General features: G+C 45.0%; 1 protein-coding gene across 3 annotated transcripts in view; it reads left to right on the forward strand.

Moving 5' to 3' along the window:
• The window catches only part of KDM6A (lysine demethylase 6A), a 224,068-nt gene that overhangs the window by 93,792 nt on the left and 102,776 nt on the right, over nucleotides 1-27,500 (forward strand). For 2 of the 3 annotated variants that reach the window (XM_075589737.1, XM_075589739.1), the window contains exon 7: nucleotides 14,674-14,728. In XM_075589737.1, coding sequence (XP_075445852.1) covers nucleotides 14,674-14,728 — 55 coding nt within the window. Of the gene's footprint in view, nucleotides 1-13,189; nucleotides 13,385-14,673; nucleotides 14,729-27,500 lie in introns of those variants that run through there. The other variant, XM_075589740.1, reaches the window with a different exon arrangement.

Below are 27,500 nucleotides of genomic sequence, written 5' to 3' on the forward strand. Positions count from 1 at the left end.
GGAAGCTGCCCTCTCCTATGGTGGCCTTTCCTTCTCCCACACTCCACGCCCTGATGGCAGGGGTGGAGGCGTGGGGCTCCTGCTCTCCTCTCTCTGCCGTTACAGAACAGTTTCTATTCCCCCCTCTCTTGCTTTTCCCTCCTTCGAGGCTCACACAGTCCAGATCTTCTCTCCTCTCCCGGTCCATGTGGCGGTCATCTATCGCCCACCTTCCTCTACTCATCCCCCTTCTGCCTTTCTCTCTCACTTTGAATCCTGGCTCTCTTTCTTTCTCTCCTCAGACTCCCCTGTTCTTCTCCTTGGGGACTTCAATTGCCACATTGATGACCCCTCTCTCCCTTGGGCTTCCCGCTTTCTTTCTCTAACCTCTTCTTTTGGCCTTCAACAGTGGACTGCAGCCAGCACCCACAAGGATGGCCACTACTTAGACCTGGTTTTCACTAAAAACTTCTCTCTCTCCGACTTCTCCATTTCCCCTTTTCCTCTCTCTGACCATCACCTCATCTCATTTTCTCTCTCTCGCTTCTCTCCATCTCCATCTCCATCTCGCCCTCGTTTTTGCAGAAACCTGCACTCTATTAACCTACCAGCTCTTGATTCCACTTTACGCTCCTCCCTCTCCTCTCTCAGTTCCACTTCAGACCCTGACAACCTGGTCAGGAACTACAACTCTGCCTTATCTTCCTCTCTTGATCTTCATGCCCCACTTTCTCTCTGCCGTCCTCGCCCTTCTAACCCCAGACCCTGGCTAAACTCCCACACACGCATGCTGCGTTCCTCCACTCGTTCCTCTGAATGCCTCTGGAGGAAATCTCATACGCTCGCAGACTTCATTCACTACAAATTTATGCTATCCTGTTTCAACTCTTCCCTCTTTCAGGCTAAACAAACCTACTTTTCATCACTAATCAACACACACAAGTCTAACCCACGCCGTCTCTTTTCTGTCTTTGACTCTCTACTCAGACCACCCTCAGCTGCCTCCTCTTCTTCATCCATCTCACCTCAGGACTTTGCTGACTTTTTTAAGAAAAAGGTGGAGTCCATACGGCAGAACATCCCATCTGTTGCCTCCTCCCATCCCACAATGCTTCCCAACTCTCCTCCTGTCTTTCTTGACTCTTTTTCTGCTATCTCGGAGGAGGATGTATCACTGCTGATCTCCTCTTCGCCCTCTACCACTTGCCCACTTGACCCCATTCCCTCCCATCTCCTAAAACCTCTTGCTCCTTCTATAATCCCTATGCTCACACAGATCTTTAACTCTTCCCTCTACTCTGGTACCTTTCCTTCATCCTTCAAGCATGCAACCGTTATACCATTACTCAAAAACAGCAAGCTTGACCCTACCTGTCCTTCTAACTATCGACCTGTCTCCCTCCTGCCTTTTGCCTCCAAACTCCTTGAACGTCTTGTATTCTCTCGATTGCTACACTTTCTCAACACCTATTCTGTACTAGACCCTCTACAATCTGGCTTCCGCACTGCTCACTCTACTGAAACAGCCCTCACTAAAATAACTGACGACCTCCACGCTGCCAAAGACAGAGGTCATTACACTCTGCTCATATTACTCGACCTCTCTGCAGCATTCGACACCGTGGACCACCCTCTTCTCCTTCACATTCTCCATACTCTTGGTATTCGGAACAAAGCTTTATCCTGGATCTCCTCTTACCTCTCCCATCGTACCTTCAGTGTCTCTTTTGCTAACACCTCCTCCTCCTCTATTGATCTCTCTGTGGGGGTACCCCAGGGCTCTGTCCTGGGACCCCTTCTCTTTTCTCTCTACACACTCTCTCTAGGTGACCTAATCACATCTTTTGGGTTTAAATATCACCTCTATGCTGACGACACACAAATTTACCTTTCAACCCCTGACCTTACACCTGCTATACAGACCAAAGTTTCTGAATGCCTCTCTGGAATATCATCCTGGATGGCCATCCGCCGACTGAAACTTAACATGGCAAAAACAGAGCTCCTTATACTACCTCCCAAACCTGGCCCTACTACATCCTTCCACATTGCTATTGGAAATACGATCATTCACCCAGTAGCCCAAGCACGCTGCCTAGGGGTCACACTTGATTCCTCTCTCTCATTCTCCTCTCATATTCAAAACGTTTCTAAAACTTGTCGCTTTTTCCTCCGCAATATCACAAAGATACGCCCTTTCCTCTGTTACTCAACTGCTAAAACTCTGACTCAGGCCCTCATTCTCTCACGTCTCGATTACTGCAACCTCCTGCTGTCCGGCCTTCCTACCTCTCACCTGTCTCCCCTACAATCTATCCTAAACACTGCTGCCAGAATCACTCTACTCTTTCCTAAATCTGTCTCAGCGTCTCCCCTGCTGAAATCACTCTCCTGGCTTCCGATTAAATCGCGTATCTCACACTCAATTCTACTGCTCACTTTTAAAGCTTTACATTCTTCTGCCCCTCATTACATCTCAGCCCTAATTTCTCGCTATGCACCATCACGACTCTTGCGTTCTTCTCAAGGATGTCTTCTTTCTACCCCCTTTGTATCTAAAGCTCTCTCTCGCCTTAAACCTTTCTCACTTTCTGCCCCACACCTCTGGAATGCTCTTCCCCTCAATACCCGACTAGCCCCCTCGCTATCCACCTTTAAGACCCACCTTAAGACACATCTGCTTAAAGAAGCATATGAGTAGCACTGGATAATCATGGACACATGACACAAAGCTTGGCCTCCTGCAGACGCACTTACTAGTATTCCCTCCTACTGTCTCTGTACGTTCTCCCTACCTACCAATTAGATTGTAAGCTCCTCGGAGCAGGGACTCCTTCCTTAATGTTACTTTTACAGTATGTCTGAAGCACTTATTCCCATGATGTGTTATTTATATTTGCTATTTATATGACATGTATTACTACTGTGAAGCGCTATGTACATTTTATGGCGCTATACAAATAAAGACATACATACATACATACACACACACACCTCACGCACATACACACACACACCCCACGCACATACACACACACACACCCCCCACGCACATACACACACACACCCCCCCCACGCACATACACACACACACCCCCCCCACGCACATACACACACACACACACACACCCCACGCACATACACCCACGCACATACACACACACACACACCCCACGCACATACACACACATACACACACACACCCCACGCACATACACACACACCCCACGCACATACGCACATACACACACACACCCCACGCACATACACACACATACACACACACACCCCACGCACATACACACACACCCCACGCACATACACACACACCCCACGCACATACACACACCCCCCACGCACATACACGCACATACACACACACCCCACGCACATACACGCACATACACACACACACACACACACACCCCACGCACACACACACACACACCCCACGCACACACACACACACACACACACACACACACACACACACACACACACACACACACACACACACACACACACCACGCACATACACACACACCCCACGCACATACACACACACCCCACGCACATACACATACAGATTTCCCTGCTTCAGCACAGACCAGAATAGTAATACCGGGCAGGGGAATTAATTAAATTTACACACACCCCCCACGCACATACACACACACACCCCCCCCCACGCACATACACACACACACCCCCCCCACGCACATACACACACACACACACACACACACCCCACGCACATACACCCACGCACATACACACACACACACACCCCACGCACATACACACACATACACACACACACCCCACGCACATACGCACATACACACACACACCCCACGCACATACACATACACACACACACCCCCCCCACGCACATACACACACACACCCCCCCCACACACATACACACACACACACACACACCCCACGCACATACACCCACGCACATACACACATACACACACACACACACACCCCACGCACATACACACACATACACACACACACCCCACGCACATACACACACACCCCACGCACATACACACACATACACACACACACCCCACACACATACACACACACCCCACGCACATACACACACACCCCACGCACATACACACACACCCCATGCACATACACGCACATACACACACACACACACACCCCACGCACACGCACACACACACACACACCCCACGCACACACACACACACACACACACACACACACACACACACACACACACACACACACACACACACACACACCCCACGCACATACACACACACCCCACGCACATACACACACACCCCACGCACATACACATACAGATTTCCCTGCTTCAGCACAGACCAGAATAGTAATACCGGGCAGGGGAATTAATTAAATTTAAGGTCCCCCGTTATATGCCCGAAACCTCAGAACTCAGATTGCGGTTCCGAACATCTCCCACCAGGTACACGGTGGCGAGAGTAATGTCATTTCTATGTTAAAGTGTTTAAATGCAGCAGTGTTTCATGTGAACGCAAAAAGGAAAAATGGTTTTAAAGACCGGCGCTTGGCAGCATTGAAAGTGGCTTTTTGCTAACTTTGGCTATGAAGCTCCTAGAGTGCTGAGATTTGCTGTGAGCGCCGTTCGGGTAAAACCATAAAGTCATATAGCGCAATTTTTATACAGTCATCTACAAACTGATGACTGAAAGTCCATCTAGTTTAATTGTTCCAACATATTTGGCACATAGGGATTTTCAAGAGACAGAGGAAACACTTAATTTGTAATCACTGTTGTTTAGAAATGCATGGCAGGAAATTCCTGCAAAGGAACGGAGCATCTCCAGCCCTAAACTTCTAAGACACACCGCTGGCTTGCTGCCGTGATGTCTGAAAAAGTCCGGAGTTGAAAGGCTCCGACCTACTACGGTGTGAAGTGGAGAGGGAGAACCCAAGTACCCCCATCTTAGTGTAAAGTCCGGGCAGTCTAGCAAATGGTGACTCGCCCAGACTGAGTGTCGCCAGGTAAGGAGGTTGGGTCTCATATGCTTAGCGGCGGAGGTGCGAGGTTCACGCATGCCCTTAGCAAGATGAGAAGCCACCTCTGCCAGGTTTGCAAAGTATTGGCAACTTCGGGATAGGTGGGAAAAGTTATTCCCACAGAGTGATTGCCTGCACGGGTTAGGTATAGGAGTTTTAACCCTATTAGAATCCCTGTAGCCCATCGGGAACCAGATTCATCTAAGCTTCATTTTAAAACTTCATAACATCGTAACAAGATTCAAGAGTTTGTAAGAACTGAGGTTCCAAGTACCAATACCACAGTGGCAGAATGAACAAAGCAGTTCCGTCTGAGTACACAGCGGTGGCAACTTGCACTGCTGACTAAGGACTGTTTCTAGCTCTGTTTGCGAGCAACTTCCGCTCCTGGGAAATTGCTTCTTACCTTTCAGGATTTCGTTTTGAGAACAAGATATTTTGTTTTGCCCCCGTCCCAGTAAGTGTATTTTCAGTGTAATTGTGTAACATAGTGTGTGTGTCATTTGTGGAAATAAATTACAATTTTTTTTTTTATCTTTTCACCTTGCTCAATCAAAGGATCCGGGTATAAATGTGTTAAAAGTGCTTGTCTCCCGTGACATCCATATATAGCACTCAAGAATACTAATTCACATACAAAATGTATCATGAAAAAAACGTCACATGAAATACATATAGCAATTTAAAACGATAATGATAATAGGGGAAAACCCTGTAGGTATGAGAGACACATATGAACTGAGTATAATCTGATAATGAAACCTCATATATACATAAATCTTGGACAGAAAAGCTTCCTTTGCCAAGTGAGGCCGGGCGGTCTTATAAATCTATCCTGCCGTCACACAGGTCCTACATATAGGCGATAGCCATCTATACAGACATATTACAGAGGCATCACAGTACAGGAAACCACATGCTAAGATAACATACACCAACAAATGGATTAGGATATTTAAAAATAGGGTATCCGAAAAAAGAATGTATACAAGCGCCCACAAACACATTGAGCAGGAACACCCGTCAGCTATGAGAAATGTAGTATTCAAGTCTTGTAATCCAAATAACAGGCACTAGTATAATAGTACTTAGCTGGTATAACTTTTGAAATGAGTCCATCTGTGTGGTGAAAGGCTGCTGGTCACCACACACCACCCACACATATCTATACACACACCTATACATACACGTGCGCGGTCACACCTGTATCTATACACGCACATGCAGACACATGTATACATACACACAGAGAGATGCGGGCACGCGCAGGCAGACGCGGGCACGCGCAGGCAGACGCGGGCACGCGCAGGCAGACGCGGGCACGCGCAGGCAGACGCGGGCACGCGCAGGCAGACGCGGGCACGCGCAGGCAGACGCGGCACGCACGCGCGCGCAGACGCCGGCACGCACGCGCGCGCAAACGCCGGCGCGCACGCAGGCAGACACCGGCGCGCACGCAGGCAGACACCGGCACGCACGCAGGCAGACACCGGCGCGCACGCGCACGCAGGCAGACACCGGCGCGCACGCGCAGGCAGACGCAGGCACGCACGCGCAGGCAGACGCAGGCACGCACACGCAGTCAGAAGCGCACGCGCACACAGGCAGACGCACGCTGACACGCACGCGCACGCAGGCAGACACGCGCAGGCAGACACACACACACACACACACGCAGGCAGACACACGCAGGCAGACAGACACGAACACGCACACGCAGGCAGACACGCACACGCAGGCAGGCAGACACGCACACACAGGCAGACGCAGACAGGCAGACGCACACGCAGGCAGACAGGCAGACGCAGACAGGCAGACGCACACGCAGGCAGACACGGAGACGCAGACAGGCAGACGCGCAGGCAGACACACACATGCAGGCAGACGCACACGCAGGCAGACACAGGCACACGCAGGCAGACGCAGGCACACGCAGGCAGACACGGACACGCAGGCAGACGCAGAAAGGCAGACGCACACGCAGGCAGACGCACACGCAGGCAGACGCACACGCAGGCAGACATGGACACGCAGGCAGACGCAGACAGTCAGACACACACGCAGGCAGACGCACACGCAGGCAGACGCACGTACGCACACGCAGGCAGACACGCAGACAGGCAGACGCACACGCAGGCAGACACGGACACGCAGGCAGACACGGACACGCAGGCAGACGCAGACAGACGCACACGCAGGCAGACGCACACGCAGGCAGGCAGGCAGACGCACACACAGGCAGGCACACGTGCGCACGCAGGCAGGCACACGTGCGCACGCAGGCAGGCACACGTGCGCACGCAGGCAGGCACACGTGCGCACGCAGGCAGGCACACGTGCGCACGCAGGCAGGCACACGTGCGCACGCAGGCAGGCACACGTGCGCACGCAGGCAGGCACACGTGCGCACGCAGGCAGGCACACGTGCGCACGCAGGCAGGCACACGTGCGCACGCAGGCAGGCACGGGCAGGCAAACGCACGCGCGCTCGCAGACAGACACGCACGCACACGCAGGCAGACACGCACGCACGCACACGCAGGCAGGAACGCGCACACGCAGGCAGACACACGCGCACACGCAGGCAGGCACACGCGCACACGCAGGCAGACACACGCGCACACGCAGGCAGACACACGTGCACACGCAGGCAGGCAGACGCAGACAGGCACACGTGCGCAGGCAGACGCAGACAGGCACGCGCAGGCAAACGCACGCTCGCTCGCAGGCAGGCAGACGCACGCAGGCAGACGCACAGACGAACGCGCACACGCATGCAGACGCGCGCGCACACATTTTCACAATATTGTCTTTTTTCTTTGGTATTAAACAAATACGGTAATTCGGGTTGAGGTGCGATATTCAATTGAATATATTTTATTTACCCATTAAAGAGGCACTTTTGTTTTAATATATACAGCCTTTTTTGAAAACTAATTACCTAAGCTGCTAATCGATTTATTCTCCCATGATCGATCATCAAAGATCTGCCTTTCCAGTGTTCACTAAATTGCAGCCTTTCAATTTTAATCAATCCTTCAGTCAATGTAACTCAGCAGCTACAATGTATTCATATATAACTAAAGTAACATTATTGTTATTTTGCAGCTCAAACTGCTGGGGATATTGGCAACAAATGATCACAAATAGAAAGGTATTCCAAATAGCCTGCACTGGACTGGGGAAGTATGCTAAAGCCTGCTATAGACATCAAAGGATGCTCATTATATTAAAACCTAAAATGGCATTAAGAGTTGGGGGGGGGGGGGGGGGGGGGAAGCAAAATGTAAGTATCTAATACTACAAAACTGATTTATTAAAAAAAATAAACACATTTAGGATATTGCAAGATTTGCTCTTTTAATAATGACATTTGTATAGAGATCCATCTTCACTACATCAAAAGACATATTAGGCAACATAACAATAATTGGATTCACTAATATTTTATCATTTTGATAGTTTTAATCCCTATATAACAAACTTCCTCCTGTTTCCAATTAAAGATCATGCGTTGTAAACAAAATGTACAAATAGCCATGGCCCTTGAGAACTGGAGTTGCCCACTCGTGGTACAGTAATTAATATAATTATTTAGATTATCAAAATCATATCTAGCACCAGAAATAAATGGTTTAATTCCATTCAATTTCTTAGTGTAGTTACATTTTAGACAAATCGGAATGAAGCGGACCGCATAATTTACTTATGCAAAAAGATTGCTGACCTTCCAGGTGTAATCCCAAACACACATCCTGTCTCTACATTCCCTCATGTGAACAGCACCAGGTGACCTACGTAATTACATAATAACTCTGGTCCTACATCTAGACAACAGGTCCACAAACTGTTGGCTAACAACTAGCATGCATTTTAAGTAGATAAAGGCTTAGGCTCCCAAATCATATAGGCAGGTGGAGACGGGTACAATCCATATCGGTGAGATTCAGTGCGCAAAAATGGCATCTAGATATAATAAAAATAATTACATTTAGGGGATACCCTTTTAATTAACTATTTTAAAATTGTGACATACATACAAGTCCCAATACAAAAATAAATCTCAAGGGATGAAAATAAATCCCAAAATTGATAGCGAGTCAATGTCCAAATAAAGCCTAAATCATCCCAAAGGTTGGAAAAGGTGCACCAAAACCCTCAGAAATAGCCCAAACACAGGGAGAATAGAAAAAGAGGGGAGGACTGGGAGGAGAGAGGGAGAAATAAGGAAGGCATATCATGAATGGCACTCATGTTACATAAACATCTACAGTATAAATACAAGTATAGGTACAATCAAAATACCTTTCCATAGGGGAGGGCATGCTGATGAAGGTGGAATCAGGCAACTATCCTGTGATGAACAATACTTCCGTGAGATATTATATGCAATTTATTTATAATTATATAACTTTAATTTATTTAAATAAGACAGATGGGTAAAAAGAAAATGCAATTTTGTTTTGTCTTAGTCAAAGACTCGGCGGACAAAAACAAAATATTAGACAAAAATGATGTATGGGTGGTAACATTGACTGAGTGTTGTTGGTTTGAATGTGTTATTTTCCTTATACTTGGGATACAAGACCAGACTAAAAGTTTTTCACTTTGTGTTTAAAAGGAATCACTAGTATTCTCAGATCAACTTGCAAAGCTTGTATTTTTTTCATGGCTTCTATTGTGATTTTTTGGTCAGTACTTCAGTGAGATTCTAAGTAACTTGAACAGGTCTCACGTTCTACATGTCATGCTTTGCCTTACTATCTCTGCAAATGGATGCTTGGCTGCCTGCCAACTCTTTGATTATGCAAGTTTTTTCTCTTCCCTGTCCCAGTTATGAGAACAAATTTAGTCTTACATCACAGACATGTACTGTATCACACCTTAGTCACATTATCCAATAAAATTAAGTAAACATGGTTTTATAGGTATAAAAACGAGCTTTTGCCTGGGTAGGTTCATGCCCAGTGTTTGCCAAAAGAGTCCTGTGTTCTTTACAGACGGGGATCTTATCCGAAATGCTGAAGGAAGCAGTCATCAGACCTCTTCTTAAAAAAAGCCTTCATTAAACCCGGATTGCATGGTGAATTACAGGCCAGTATCAAACCTTCCTTTCCTAGGGAAGTTTGAGAGTGGTGGCAACCCAACCGGAAAGCAGTCTATCAAGCCATGAAATGTATGACCCATTCCAGTCTGGATTCAGAAGACTGGATAGTACTGAAACAGCTCTGGTTCTTGGGCTAAATGATCTTCTGATGGCGAGAGACAGAGGTGACTATTCGATCTTGGTACTCCTTGACCTCTGCAGCAGTTGGTTGTGTGGACAATGGGATCTTAATGAAGCACCTGAAGAATTTCTGTGGACAGGGTGGGACAGTTGTCAGCTGGTTCAGATCCTTTCTCCCTGGCAGGTCAGCGTATCTTCAGAAGTGTACTCCTCTACTCCAATGCCCCGGTCACGTGGAGTGCCACAGGGTTCTATCTTATGTTGTTCGCTGTGTACTTGCTGCCACTGGGTGATATAATCAGACCGCATGGCCGAGGTCATCGCTGCTTGCAGATGACACTCGACTTGTCCTTTGCACCAGGTACTTAGGACCCATTATCAGTTTTCAATAGATGTTTATCTGAGTTCCTAGGGTAGATACTTTACAGTTGGTTATGGTTGAATCCTGATAAGACAGAAGTGCTTGTGGTGGATGCTCACTGTTGAAAGACAACACTGTAGCAAGGTCAACACACTGGCCTTAAGCTTGGGGGCTTCCAGCTGCTAAACTCTGTCCGTTTGCAGAATCTTAGGCCTCGGACATGGTCAAAAAGACCGTGCTGAAGCGCGCTGAGGGGAAACATTATCCCTGTCAGCGCGGCTTTAGACGGCGCTTCCGCAGGCGTGCGGAGGCGTGTGGAAATGCAGGAGACAGGCAAGTTTAAATTTGGCCGCTCAGGGAAGCGCAGGGCCGGTCACGTGACTGCCAGAAGCCAATGGCAGTCCGTGACATGGCGCCCTAGCCCCGCCTCCCGGCCCGCCTCCCGCCTGGCTCCCACCCGGCACACAAACGCGCTCGCTGACGCTCAGGCCTGGGACATAGTAAGCACTTAGGTGTTGCTGCTCGTTCTTGCTTGCTGCCGCTCACTCTACCAGGAGCTTTTTGCTGTCCTGGCAGAGGAGACAGCAAGCGCGCTTGGGAGGCGGGTATCACTGTGTGTGTGTGTGTCACTTGGTAGCTGTCAGTGTGTGTGTGTGTGTGTGTGTCACTTTGAAGTGTGTGTGTGTGTGTGTGTGTGTGTGTATTATATAATATTTTAAAAATAAAAAAAAAAGACATGTGAGAATAAATTATTTATTAACATTGTGCAACTTTGATAAATATATTCACACACACACACACACACACGAACACATACATACATACATACACACACACACATACATACAAGCACACACACACACACCTCTGCTGGTCTGGTGGCTCTGCAGTAATGCCGGACCGGCTGCAGCCCCATTGGATGGGAGCGGTCACGTGACCGCTCCTCCGCTTCCCCGAGCGGCAAATTTCAAACTTGCCTGTCTCGGGGAAGTTTCTCAGCCTCCGCACGCATCAGCAAGCATGTGGAGGGAGAAACTATAGCTGCGCTGATAACAGATGCAGGGGCTTTGTGCATCTGTTCAGCGCGGCTCAGCGACGCTCAGCGACGCTGAGTGCACTATGTCCTGGGCCTCATGCAGGGACACGAAAAATCTCCTGCTTGAGCAGGAGAGCATGAGCGTCAGCGCTGTCCAGCGCTCTTCACTACACTATGTCCCAGGCCTTAGTGTTGTCGTTGACTGACGACCCTTGAGCATCAGGTGTCAGCCGTGATCAAATATTCATTCTTCCACCTAAAGAAAAAAGCTAGGATTTTAAGCTCTTGATTCCTCCCAGAGGATCTTACGATTGTCCATGCTTTTGCGTCCTCACGTCTGGACTACTGAAATGCAGCTGGTGCAGAATGCTGCAGCCAGGTTAACTATCCGGACCAGTTCTTGCCACATGACACCTGTTCTCTATTCTCTGCACTGGCTGCCTGTTAAATGGCAAATTTATTTCAAGTTTGGCTTGTTGACATTAAAGCACTATATGACCAGGGTCCCAGTGAATCTAAAAGAGCTTCTAGTTCAGTGGTTTTCAACCTTTTTTTGGTTAAGGAACCCCAGAATTAGATTGTCCACCCCCTGTCTCTTGTGCGCCCCCTTTGTCTCGTCACCCCCCTTCACACTCTACCCCTGACGCTCCCTCTTCCCCCCCTCTTTTCACGTGCACACACTCGCACACGTACACACACGCGCACGTACACACACACGTGTGTATGCGCTCGCACACACTCGCGTAAAATCTATAAAAACAGGTGCAAGACCTACCAGTTTACACAGGCATTTAATTAATGAACCACAAACTGGCCGGCATTTAATAGCTACAGTACTGTCCCATCCTGTATTGTATCTTTTTTTGTTTGATCTGATTTATAAACTTAAATGTTTTCTTCTTTTTCCCTTTTTGTAACTGCAAAGTGATTTGAGTCTCATTGGGAGAAAAGTACTATATAAATAACGTTTATTATTATGATGCAAGATTGTCTGGTTGTAGAATTGGAGCATCAGGGTTTGTGTTGCAGTGACCTAGTTTAGCAATTAGAACAGTTCAAATATGCACTGTAGCGTTAATGAACGTGTAAAAAGCTGTAATAGGCATGTGAAAAAATTCTCTGCACAAATGTTTTTGTCATTTGTCAGTGTTTGGATACTTGCTCTGAAAAGTTCTATTTTTGAATTCTTCCAGGAGCTGAAAATAAGGTTCTGGAAGATCCCTCCTCTCTTCTCCCCCCCCCCCCCCCCCAATTCCAATGCTGTAACCAAATAGGGGGAGAGGGGGGCAAGCGAACATCTTGGATTTCTACTTTATATTGACTTATTTATAGGCCGCTATTAACCACATCGGACCACAGCAAATTGATTAATTTATATAAAATATTTTACTGAGAAATATGCGCCAAACAGCTATTTTCATTTTATGAGGTTCTGGATTTTCATCAGCGGTTATTCTAAAGACTCTGTTACTTTTTATCATTCAGCGCAGCGCCTTCTAGGTAAATCCTCTTACTCTGGATTTGAATTTCTATAGACTGCTGTCTGCCTTGAGGTATTGTGTGTCGTCTCTGAACTGCAGTGGCCTCTCCTGCATAATAACCATTTCACACAGCAGTAGCTAGCTTCAGTACCGCAATATTTGTATGAAGTGCAGATGTTTGCTAGCTACTTGTGCTTGTTGCAGACTGGAGATGCTGAAATTAACAAGGCTTTTTCTCATTTTCGGCACTGGTGAGTGTCTCTTGTTTCTTTTGTGCTTCACCGTGAGGAGAATTGTTTCGTGTTACATAAGCCTATTTCTATGTTTTCTTTAACATCTTGCCTAGATGCTGAACATATGCATGTTCATTAACTGATTATAGACAATCTTGTGGTTTCTGTTCTGTAAATTACCGTTCTTTGTATCACCTTTCAATCCAAGACATGTAATTTTTGTGCAAATATAGACATTCTCTTAAAGAATGAGATTTACATTCATAGTTTTCCTTTGGTTTACAATATTTGATGCTTGAGTTATAAGGACGCCACTAAATTATTTTGTATTTTTAAAATACATGAACCACTAGTGTGCTGCAATTCTAGTGATTTTCAAGGGAAAATTTATATTTTCTTTAATGTCAGTATCTTCTATTAACCGATATCTATATCTCTATCTTTTAAAAAAAAAAATTTATTATTATTTTTTTAAGGTCACTTGTATAATACCAGTATTGGTTTAGAGTGCATTGTCTGCTTTTATTTTCTCCTAGCATTTCTATTATTTAATATGTACATTTCTAAATTATTTTTATCTGTAGCTATTATTCATCTAGCCTTATGGTGGGTTCATTTACATGATGTTCTGCTATCATCGCCAAGCTATTATTTACTTCATATTTTGTCATTATCAAATCCGCCGAGTAGCATTGCTATGGTAACAGTCCCAAAGCAACCCAATCTGTTTATCTGCATCAACACAAGAAGGATGAGGAAATGTACAGCTGTAAATACAGAATTACTGGTTTTATTTGTTGCTGAATGTATTAATATGTTTGTGACTGAGTTAATTTGAGACGTAATCATTTTAAATCAGAATTCCCTTCCTCCCCCTTCTCCCCCTCCCCCTCCCCCTCCTCCCCTCTGCGAAACGGAATTTTTTTATATATATATTTTTTTTAATGCCAGAGACATGGTGCTGGTGCTGGGATTCTTACAAGGTGCATCCATTTGAAAGCCAGAGAATGATCACCGAACCTTCGTATCTTTTAATCGCAATGGGCTTTACAACTAGGAGAAATCTTAGCAGTACATTTCCAGGAGTCCACTTTATGGGGGTGCAGTGTAGAAAAAGGAAAACACGCTTTATCTTAGGCAGTACTTTTAAATCCATGTTATTTTAGTTGTAGACTGAAAGATTTTTCTTTAAGATCACTAAGCAAATGTAGTGTCTGCGTTACATGCAGTAAAATGAACGTAACTTACTGTAGCTACAAATGGTAAATAAGAAAAAAACAGTTAATTTTCCTTTCCCCCTCCCCCAGCATTTTCAGTTGGCTTTGATTGACTGTAATCCCTGCACTTTGTCCAAAGCTGAAAGTAAGTATATTGTGTTCTAGATCATCAAGAAACTATTCAAATATTGTATTTTATGGACTTTTTACAAATGTAATTTTGGAAACCGGGCATTGGAAATATGTGTTGCTTGTACAGTATGCCTAGACTTATGGCTTTTATATGGCTTTAATTTCTTAAGTGTCTTAGTCTTTAATATATGTATGTGTAAAATTGTTTTTTTTTTTTTCTTCAAACTCTTGCAATTACTGTTTTTAACTGTATATGAAACTAGTTTATTAGTTCAATGTAAAGATGTACTTTTCCTAGAATACTCCAAATGATCAAAAGTCAGTTCTGTGTGACATGGGATTTAATAATTTTTTTCCCCAACAGATATATACATGTTTTATGCCTGATTATGCAGTTTTCTTTATCGTTAAATTGATTTAAAAATGTTTGTTCGAGTGACCTTGTTAGTAACCCTAGATTTTAGAATCTCTACTGTACTTTGTCTAAAAATCAACTTCAGTCTAAAACACAGCTAAAACTTCCAGATAGCTTAGAGCTATTTCATTTTAGGCATGTTACAGAAAAGTTGTCACTTCATCTCAAGGTAGGTTAAATGCTTCATTTGTTAGGCAAGGGTAACATTCATTTTGGGAGTACTGAAAGCCCCACTTGCTGTAGCTACTATTTGCAAGAAAGGAAACTATGTGTAGGTGAGGTATAATTTAAGCAAGCTAGCAAGTTTCATAGAACAAATATAAATTAGCCCCTTTCCAAGAATAAGTGATATCCCAGGTGTTAAGACCCTAAAATGTTGAAAGAATAGCATATAAACAAGATGCAATTAAATTATTTTAGCCACTATAAAGATTGGCAGGAGTTAGTAACAGGAAATATACAGCGTGCCCTGCATAATCTTTAACTGTGTATCTTATTTAAAATGTATGTTTAAACGGGCAATCCAAGTGTGTGTTTGTGTGTTTGTGTGTGTGTGTGTGTGTGTGTGTGTGTATATATGTAAATGTGTATGTATATATGTGTATATGTATATGTATATATGTAAATATACAGTGGTCGACAAATCACCAAAAAATCTACTCGCCCACCAAAAAAATCTACTCGCCACCTAGTACCAAACGTGTGATGCCTGGGCCAACAGGAGCTCGCCACGATGTTAAATCCACTCGCCCGGGGCGTGCAAATGTATAGGTTTGTCGAACACTGTAAATATATATATATATATATATATATATATATATATATATATATATATATATATATATGTATATATATATGTATGTATGTATGTATATATAACCTAAACACACAGAGTTGGGGCCGCAATCAAAACCATCCCCCATAAATCACAATAAATCACTACGCCAGATGTAGGGGTTAAATTTACCCTCTGACAGTGCTAACAACCCAATATGATATAAGAACACAAAAAGAAAAAAAGAGGGTTTGTTGAAAGCACACGAAAAATATTTGAAAGTACAAAATAGATTTTATTAGCAATACAAAACACAAAAATAATATTAAAATATACCTATACACATACTAAATGAACACTGCTGAACCAAAGAATACACAATAAAAATGTAGGGACCCAAAATATGTAACATGCAAAATACATGGGTATGATAATGCAAATCCAGGGGAAAGTAATTTCCCCTGGACATGCAATGGAGATCGGCCGATCAGCAACACATGATAGTACAAATGACTGAAAAAAAACAATATCTACACAAACCCAAGTAAACACAGAAAAAAGAGCAACAATGAAAATATAATGAATGAATACCCTAGATCAGGGGGGCGCAAACTTTTTTTTTCCCTGTGCCCCCCTGCCGGCGGTCCCCTCACTCCCACGCCCCAACCCCCACTTACCCGCGCTCTGGCCTCATGACGTCACGTTGCCATAGCAACGTGACGGCACATGACCCTGCAGCGTCATTTTGACGCCGCGTTGCCATGGCAACGCAGGGAGGAAGCCGCTGGAGCCACGGTAAGTTAGGTTTACAGAGGCCCTGCAGCTCCCCCGGCACTTAATTTAAGTGCCTTCGGGAAGCGCGCGAGGCCTCTGTAAACCCCGCACCCCCCCGTCGGCAGTGTCGCGCCCCCCAGTTTGCGCACCGCTGCCCTAGATGCTGTGTAGCCAGAAGGTGGTATCTAAACCCTGGCAGTTATAATAAAGAGCCAGAGAAAGACAGAAAATAAATGTCTAAAATGTGCAGAGGTGGGGTCCCCTCAAAGTCTGAAATGTAAACAATGAGTCAGCAGAGAAAACAAGGGAGAAAAAAAACATGAGAAATGACTCTCTAATGCCAAAGCTAGGTGTTACTGATATAAGCTATGGCAGACAAAAATGATGGTGTCCCAAAGGCTACCGTGGAGCAAGGAAATGTCCAGATACTTACTATGACGCTGCACAAGACATCCAGAGGAGAAGGGGATTTCTTGTATCTATACCACTCACTTTCCTGTGTCCCACCGCTGCACCGTGCTGACCATCTCCTTGTTTGGAGCTATACTGCTGAAGCTGTTTTGTCCGGTTCTGTGACTGCTGTATGATTGCTGCCTGATGCTAACAGTGAGCGGGATGCCGGGGGCTTTCATTGCCTCTTACTTCTGTCTTGGACTCCCCTTCTCTGGATGTCTTGTGCAGCGTCATAGCAAGTATCTGGACATTTCCTTGCTCCACGGTAGCCTTTGGGACACTATCATTTTTGTCTGCCATAGCTTATATCAGTAACACCTAGCTTTGGCATTAGGGAGTCATTTTCTCATTTTTTTTCTCTCCCTTGTTTTCTCTGCTGACTCATTGTTTACATTTCAGACTTTGAGGGGACCCCACCTCTGCACATTATAGACATTTATTTTCTGTCTTTCTCTGGCTCTTTATTATAACTGCCAGGGTTTAGCCACCACCTTCTGGCTACACAGCATCTAGGCTTCATTCATTATATTTGCGTTGTTGCTCTTTTTTCTGTGTTTACTTGGGTTTGTGTAGATATTGTTTTTTTTCAGTCATTTGTACTATCGTGTTGCTAATCGGCCGATCTCCATTGCATTTCCAGGGGAAATTACTTTCCCCTGGATTTGCATTATCATACCCATGTATTTTGCATGTTACATATTTTGGGTCCCTACATTTTTATTGTGTATTCTTTGGTTCAGCAGTGTTCATTTAGTATGTGTTTAGGTATATTTTAATATTATTTTTGTGTTTTGTATTGCTAATAAAATCTATTTTGTACTTTCAAATATTTTTCGTGTGCTTTCAACAAACCCTCTATTTTTCTTTGTGTTCATATATACACACACACACACACACACACACACACACACACACACACACACACACACACACACACACACACACACACACACACACACACACACACACACACACACACACACACACACAGTGTGTATATGGGGAGGGGCTAGACACCGCATACACTACGTGTAATAAAGGTACCCACAAAAACCCGGCTAATAATAAACAGTGTAGTTATGCCAGCGGTGTTTCGGGATAAGAAATAGTATATAACACAAACAGAAAAGTATCCCACTTGAGCACACAGGTGTACCAAAATAGAACAAATTTATTTCACATCCCTTAAAGGACAATACAAAAGGGTCAAAAAAATATCAGGAACTACCTCTGTAACACTTAACTGCTCAAAACAGCTATATACTATGCAGTGCAAGTTAGTAGCTACTGAGCTCTCTAAGCTGAAATTTCCCTCTAGTGTTCAGTATATTTAAGTAAGGCAAGAGGAAGTAAAACATGCTTTAAGAGAGTATCACTCTCTATGTCCAACACTTCGCACACTTAGTATAAATGACTAACGCATGCTGATATAATAGCATATAAAGACATGCTAGTCAATCAAGAGTCAAAAAATATTATGCTTGGGTATGATTGCTGTACTGAACACTAATAGTATACATTGACTTCAGTAAAGTACAAAATCTTCTCTACAAAACAAATGGCAAACAGGAAGAATGCAGCATGTCAGTGGTATAGAGAGAAAAAAAGTCAGTGAGCAATTCATAAGGGAAAAAAAAGCTTGCGACAAGGTCAAAATATCTACGTGTTCTCCATGGATAGGAGAAGTGAGGTGTCCTGTCTCTGGCTACCCACTCCAGAGACCTACTCTTAGGCCGTGCCTATAGTGCCGTCGATGGCGACGGCGGGTGACGTAACCCGTCGCTGTCGGCGAAAGTTATGTTTCGCCGGGTGGCGGGGTTGAGGGATTCCGGCAATTTGATTTGTTCAAGGGCCGTCACGTGATGCGACAGCCCTTGAAAAATCTAATTTTGCCGGCTTCCAGTTTCTGCGACGTCGACCCGTCGCTTTATCGCCGTCGCGCGCACTATAAGTGCACGCGGCGGCAATGTATTTGTTTTCGGGCAATGTCGCGTCGCCGGCACTATAAGCGCGGCCTTAGTCTCAAACAAGCAGAGCCAGTACAACCAACCTTGCACTGAAGAGACCCACACGGTCCAAACAGTCTGTGAATCGGTTTACTGGCTTTGCATCTCATCCTAGGCTATGTTTAAAAGCTGTGTTTAAAGCAGCATGGATTGGCTTAAGGGTTGTTAATGTAATGTGAGCTTGAGACAAAAGGTGGCACACTGTGCTCATTTGCATGTCATTTCCCAGAATCCCTTGCTGCAGTGGAAGTGCTGAGTGATAATGGTGAAAGGCGGGGTTGCAGACCTGTCTAAGACATACAAATGAGCATACAGTACATTTGTATATATATACATACATACATACCTTGACAAATCACCCAAAAATCTACTTGCTGAACCAAAAAATCTACTCGCCCCACCTCCAGACCCGCCCTATCTAAAGCAGCAATCCCGGCTGGGATCTTACCTGATCCGCAGTCCCTCAATGTCCAGCTACCCTCATTCCCGCAATGTTATACATTGGAGGGGATGTGTTCCCTACCTGTCTTCTGGGTTAGGGGGGATGTCGATGTCTCCCATGTGACGCTTCAGAGTCAGATCTGGAAGAAAGCAGTATAGGTTAATTCGGTGTAGGTATAGGGCAGTTAAGATATATAGGGTAAATAACATATCCAAATCCTGTGTGTGTGTGTGTGTGTGTGTGTGTGTGTGTGTGTGTGTGACACAGACACTGGGTGGGTAGGTGGGTGGGCGAGACACTCGGTTTGTGGGTGGGCGACACACACACTGGGTGGGTGGGCGAGACACAGACACGGGGTGAGACACAGGGTGGGCGAGGGGGGCCATGTGAGTCGGGCGGGGGACTATCGGCGGCAGGGGTGACCATGTGAGGCTGGGAAGGGACCACCGGCGGCAGGGGGAGGGGGACTATCAGCGGCAGGGGGGGACCAGCGGCAGCAAGGATGGCTATGGGGGGGGGGGTCATTGTAGGGCATGGAGGGGAAGGGAGAGGCATGGGGTAGCTTACCTCCTTGCAGGATCTCGGCTTCACAGCGAGCAGAATAAAATTCTGGCAGTGTGCCAAGTCTTCTGCCCAATCAGGAAGGGGATATATATATATATATATATATATATATATATATATATATATATATATATATATATATATATATAGCAACTGTAAATATTACTGTATGTTCATTTGCATGTCTTAGACAGGTCTGCAACCCTGACTTTCCCCATTGTCACCCAGCATACAGTGCTTCCACTGCAGCAAGGGATTCTGGGAAATGACATGCAAATGTCCCTGAATGTTAGTGATGTAAGTGTGTGTGTGTGTGTGTGTGTGTGTGTGTGTATCTATGTAAATATAAATTAATGAAGAGCCCACAGTGTATTCAGTGCTTTACAAAAGGTCATCGCCGGAAGAAGAGATCAGTGTATTTATTTTATTTATTTATAAAATATTTTTCCAGGAAGTAATACATTGAGAGTTACCTCTCGTTTTCAAGTATGTCCTGGGCACAGAGTTAAGACAAATAATACATGGTTACAAATACAGTAACATAAATGAACAGGGTATACATTATATACAAGACATTGCATGCACAGTTAAAGAAAATATATATTATGGGCGTATGAAACAGTTACAGACCAGATTAAAATGTGAGACAGCCTTAGATTTGAAAGAACTTAGACTGGTGGTGGATGTGAGAGTCTCTGGTAGGTTGTTCGTTTTGGGGTGCACGGTAAGAGAAGGTGGAACGGCCGGATACTTTAAGCCTTGGGACCATGAACAGTCTTTTGGAGTCTGATCTCAGGTGATAAGTGCTGCATGTGGTAGGGGTAAAGAGCTTGTTCAGATAGCTGGGTAGCTTGCCCATAAAGAATTTAAAGGCAAGACAGGAAAGGTGAACTTTCCGCCTAGACTCTAGTGATGGCCAATCTAGTTCTTTGAGCATTTCGCAGTGATGTGTGTTGTAGTTGCATTGGAGAACAATAATCCAAGGATTAAAGGCGGAGCACAGCTGCAAAAATGGGGCCAGCGCCAATGGAATAAAGTTAAAAGAGGTATTTATTGATAGACATAGTAACGGGGAACAAAAACACACTGACGCGTTTGCCTGAAACGCGTCAGAGGGTTTTTGTTCCCCGTTACTATGTTTATCAATAAATACCTCTTTTAACTTTATTCCATTGGCGCTGGCCCCATTTTTGCAGCTGTGCTCCGCATTTAATCCTTGGATTCTTCTTCTTCTACGACTCACAGGCGTGATGCACGCAAACATAAGAAGCCGCTATATGTCAGTATTGTTTCTCCCCCATCATCCAGGGGGAGTTGTTGACCAGTAACAGTGCCATTGTTGAGATATTCTGTCCGGTGGAGTACTGCACTGGAGTACTGACAGTCATGGCTTATTGAATTCTCTACTTTATATGATTTGTACTTGGTCCAATAACTCACCCAGCATTATTTGGCTTCTTTCATACACTATCTTGTATGTTTTTTTCAAATATTAATTTCAGTTATATGTTTCCAGCACACTGAGCACTGCTACTTGGAACTTGTGTCTAAACTATCTATATGCATTGGAGAACAAAACGACAAATTGAATTGTAGAGGGTGTCAAGTTTGCTAAGGTGGGTTTGAGGTGCCGAGCCATATACTATGTCTCCATAGTCAATAATTGGCATTGGCATCTGCTGTGCGATACGCTTTCTGACCAGGATACTTAGGGAGGATTTGTTCCTGTAAAGTACCCCTAGTTTGGCATAGGTCTTGGTTGTCAGGGTATCAATGTGCATTCCGAATGTTAAGTGGGAGTCAAACCATAAGCCCGGGTATTTAAAACTAGTGACAGGGGTTAGGCCTCGCCCCCGCTGCCTACTACAGCGTCCGCTGTGGCGGACGCTGCACGGACGAGAGCCCTCCCCTAAATGGCGCCGGGAACGCTGCGAGGTGGGGCCGCAGTGCTCGGGCGAGAGTTGCTCCTGCTCTCAATAGAATTGAGAGCAGGACTCACGTCCCCGTCACTCCCCCGCCTCGCCAACCCCCCCCCCCCCCCGGTCTCTCTTCCTGCAGTGAGCTGCAGACCGGGGAATCGGCTGAACGCGCCGCCAATCTCGCGGGCGCGCGTTACAGCGGCGTTACCGGGGCCTTAGCCTTAGGGTGGTGTTAGTGTTGGTTCTAATCAGGAGCTCAGTCGCTGGAAGCTTTAAAAATGTAGTCTTGGTCCCAAATACCATTGTTACAGTCTTCTCAGTGTTTAAAAACAGTTTGTTTTGGGAAATCCAGTTTTCGAGTCTCAAAAAGTCAGACTGAAGTATGTGTTGGAGGTCAGAGAGGCTATGGCAGTGCGCATATAGGATTGTGTCATTTGCATACATGTGTATTGAGGCTTCCTTACAAGCTGTGGGAAGATCATTAATGAACACTGAGAAGAGTAGGGGCCCCAGAACAGAGCCTTGCGGGACACCACAGGTGATATCCAGGGGGTTGGAGTTATAGCCTGAGATGGACACATGTTGGGATCTTCCTGATAGGTAGGACTGAAACCAGTTTAAAGCATGCTTCCCTATTCCAGAGCTCTGGAGTTTGTTAAGCAGGATAGCATGATCAACTGTATCAAAAGCCTTTGCAAAATCTAGGAATACTGCACCAGTGACTTGTCCCCGTTCCATTCCACACTGGATTTCATTGCAAACTTTTAGCAGGGTAGTTACGGTGGAGTGTTTGGGACGAAAGCCAGATTGGAATTGGCTAGGGAAATTTGTCTTGGTATAGTAAACGCTTAATTGGGAGTGGACACATTTTTCCATGACTTTGGATAGAATTGGGAGTAGTGAGATTGGCCTGTAGTTTGAGACAGTGTTTTTGTCCCCACTTTTTGAAGATTTGGACAACTCTGGCAGTTTTCCAGGTCTTAGGGATATGGCCTGCAGACAGGATTGAGTTGACTATGGAAGCAATTGGTTTGGCAATGGCTGGGGCACCAAGTCGTAGGAACCTAGATTGTAGTAAATCAGGTCCGCATTGGCTGCTTAGTTTTAATTTGAGGAGCGCTTGTGTAATCTCCTCTTCAGATACTGGGCCAAATTGAAAATTGTGGGCAGTGTTGGGAGGGGGTGGGGCTATGTGGGTATTCCCAGGATGAGATTCAGTTTTGTGATTTGGGCTGCATTTCGCTAATAAGTTAGTGGCACACCCCACAAAGTAATCATTGAATGCATTTGCAATGTCAGTGGGGTTTGTCAGAGTAATATCCCCCTTAGTGATATTACTTGGTTGTTGATGGTTAGGAGCCTGGAATATAGTGTTGATAACCTTCCAGAAGTTAGCTGGGTTTGATGTATTTTGGTGGAGATTGTCAGAGTTATAATGTGCTTTTGCGTGCCTTGTTTGCCTTGTGCACATGTTCCGCAGGCATCTGTAGTGATTGAGATCCTTGGTAGTGCCAGTTACTTTGTAGCTTTTCCACAAGGTATCCCTAAGCTGGTAGAGTGCAATAAGGTCAGTTGTATGGGTATCGCAGAGTTTTAAGAACTCGGATTGGAAATAGTTGAGCGCAGAATCAGGGTCGGGAATTAAATCGATTCTGTGCCATGGGCAGTTGGTAAGGTCATCCAGAAACTGTTGTGAGTTAAAGTTTTTAAATGTTCTAGTGACGAGAACTTTAGGGCTTGAATGGGGCGTTTTAATTTTCCTTACACAGTACACTATTGCATGGTCACTGAAAATATCAGGAAGGATGCCAGAAGATTGGATTCTGCTTGGGTTTGAGGAGAGAATCCAGTCTAGCAAGGAATGGTTATGCCATTTCAGGTTTGTCCGTGTGGGTTGGGAAATGAGTTGCGATAGGTTAAGTGACTTGAGTTGTATCTGGATTTTGTGGTTTTTAGGGTCAAGCCAATTGAAGTTGAAATCCCCAAGAACTAGCAGCTCACTCTTCTCATTCAGAGAGGAAATGGAGCCAAGAAACTGGGTGATATCAGTCAGGGATTGTATAGGGGCTTTAGGGGGGCGGTAGATGCCAGCGAGCAAGATGGGCTTAGAAAAGGGGAGGCAGATTTTGCCAGCTACAATTTCAAAAGAGGGTGGGCTTGGGGGGCAATTTAACAGTGTAAATTGTAAGGTGTCTGCAATATAAAATAACACCCCTCCTCCTCTCTTAGACCTATCTTTCCTAGAAATGGAGTATCCCTGAATGGCGATATTTGCATCAGGAGTTTTAGGGGTTAGCCATGTTTCTGTAAGAATGATGGCTTTGGGTTTATGCATAAGGCACCATGCCCTTAGTTCGTCCAGTTTGGGCAGCAGACTCCGGATATTTATATGGGCGACAGATAGCCTTTTTTGGAATTTAAAGGTGGAATTCTCAGAAGCATGGGACAGAGCTGAAATGGGAGTACCTGGGTTAGGTTCAATATCGCCTGCTAAAGAGAGTAATAGTATGAGTAGAAATTTGGGTAAATTTGTGGTGTTTGCCATTAGAGTGAGCAGTGGTTGGTGTGCTGGTTTTTAGAGTTCTCCACCAACATTCAGTAGATAGTGCAAGGCTTTTGAGTAGTCCAGGGTGTATGGTGATGTTGGGTGTGGGCCTGGAGGTAGGAGTTTGTAGTGTACAGAGGGAGTAACATCTCCATGAGGCCAGGAGAAAGAAAAAAGTTAAGATACATAGCAGGTTCATTATGCCAGAGGTAGGCAGTGCTGCATGGAGCTGTTGTGAGCAAAGTGAGTGTGTGCAGACTAAACAGCAGGGGTGTGCCTGTTCCTTGTCAAATGTTTTGTTGCATTGCAATGCTGGAGTCAATTCAGGGTTTCAGTGGGCTGAGTGGGTGTGGGAGGTATTTTGTGCAGTCAGTTTTGGGAGAGGCTGCAGTGAAATAAGTTGTAAAGGGGTGGGCGGTTAAAATATGCAGGCTAACAAGCATGGGATCATAGGGTGGTCATATAAACTCACCGTTTGTTGCCTTGAGTAAAAGAGTTTGCAGAAAGATGCAGTCGCCATTCCACCTCTAGTCAAACTATAGTCTAACTATATATTGTCACTTAAAATGATCATTTTAAATGCGTCACTCTTAAGATGCCAATGCTACCCTGCCAATGCAGGGGGGATATGTGTTTTATACATCTAAAGCAGTCACATGACCCTCCCCCCACCCCAATAAATCAGCTTGTTTATTTATTATTTTATTTATAAAATATTTTACCAGGTAGTAATACATTGAGAGTTGCCTCTCGTTTTCAAGTATGTCCTGGGCACAGAGTAAAACAAATAATACATGGTTACAAATACAGTTACATAAATGAACAGGGTATACATTATATACAAGACATTGCATGCACAGTTAAAGAAAATATATAGTATGAGCGTATGAAACAGTTACAGACCAGGTTAAAATGTGAGACAGCCTTAGATTTGAAAGAACTTAAACTGGTGGTGGATGTGAGAGTCTCTGGTAGGTTGTTCCAGTTTTGGGGTGCACGGTAGGAGAAGGAGGAACGTCCGGATACTTTGTTGAGCCTTGGGACCATGAACAGTCTTTTGGAGTCTGATCTCAGGTGATAGGTGTTCCAGTTGGTCAATTAGCAACACACAGTTAAGAGGGGGGGGGGGGGAAATCCACCTTTTGATATACAAACATACCAAAAGAGATCAATAGTACAAGCCGGGAGGGTAATTCTTTTAAAACAGGACTTGCAGATCAGGGACATACCTGTGAAGAGAATGCAATTAGATCCATGTCATATCAGCTGAGGTTATTGGTCTTGCATGCGCGAAAGCTCGCACAAATAAAAGCATTTCATTAGCCACAGAACGGTATAGTCTTTTCATTTTTGATTATTGAAGCTCAGCTAACACAGTACTGATACCTCTCTCTCTCTCTCATATATATATATATATATATATATATATATATATATATATATATATATATATATAATTTCCCCATAATCCCTTGCTGCAGTGGAAACGCTGTGTGCTGGGCGATAATGGGGAAAGATAGGGTTGCAGACCTGTCTAAGACATGCAAATGAACATACAGTAATATTTACAGTTGCTTTATGCTTTACTGTGGAGGGTTTTTGTCACTTTTTTTTTTACCCACCATAACCTTAATAATTGTGGTGAATACCTAGTCTAGTCTCAAACCAGCTTAGCCAACCTCACACTGATGATACCCATCAAGGTTGAAACATGTCTGTGAGTGGGTTTACTGGCTTTGCATCTCATCCCAGCCTCTGTCTAAGGCTGGGGCCATAGAGGGGTTAGGAGTTCCGAGCCGCGCTGACGCTGAGGCTCGCCTGCTGAAATCTGCGCGAAGGGAGCCGGGGGGGAGGTGGTTGGAGGCGGGGCAGTGACGTCGCTGGGCCAATCGCCCGTGACGCACTGACTTCAACGTCACGGCGCCGACGTCACGGCGCCGTGACGTTGACGCTGCTTCAGGCTGATTGGATGTTTTCAGCCGACAGCGTGCTGAAAAACAGCTTGGCTGTCGGCTGAAAATTCCAAAGCCTCAGCACGCTTGCGGACGCTCGCGTGAGCCCCCTCTCAAGGCATCCTCATTGAGGATGCAGGGGCTCAGCGCTGAGCGTCCGCACGGCTCAGTGCGGCCTGTCCTTCTATGGACTCGGCCTAAAAGCTGTGTTTAAAACAGTATGCATTGGCTTGAGGATTTGCTTGTGTAATACGAGCTTGAGACAAAAGGTGGCACTGTGTGCTCATTTGCATGTCATTTCCCAGAATCCCTTGCTGCAGTGGAAGCGCTGTGTGCTGGGCGATAATGGGGAAAAATAGGGTTGCAGACCTGTCTAAGACATGCAAATGAACATACAGTAATATTTACAGTTGCTTTATGCTTTACTGTGGAGGGTTTTTGTCACTTTTTTTACCCCCATAACCTTAATAATTGTGATATATATATATATATATATATATATATATATATATATATATATAAAGCAGAAAGTAGCCGTGTTAGTTCAGTTGCGATAGTGCAGAATAAATGAGTTCTTCAGTATTAGGTGATACCTTTTTTATTGGACTAACAATTTATGTCATAGGACAAGCTTTCGAGAGTTCTCCTCTCTTCTTCAGGTCAAAAATACTGATTTACACAGGAATCAATGCTAAAACAGTGTAGAGAGAAAAAAAAAACCAAACAAACAGATATTTACTGTAGATAAGGTCGGGTGTTAAGTGTTTGAAGCCAGGGGACAGTGTCAAAGAAAGGTGGGGAGGGGAAGGGATGCTGGGGGGGGGGGGGGGGGGGAGAAAGTGTGGATAAGAATAGAGGCAAGCAGGATAATTACAGACAATTTTGGTAGGGTGTGAGAAAACCCATGTCCACATTAAGTCCTTTGGTTTTGGTGTCAAAG

This window comes from Ascaphus truei, chromosome 3, assembly GCF_040206685.1.
Source record: "Ascaphus truei isolate aAscTru1 chromosome 3, aAscTru1.hap1, whole genome shotgun sequence".
NCBI lineage: Eukaryota > Metazoa > Chordata > Amphibia > Anura > Ascaphidae > Ascaphus > Ascaphus truei.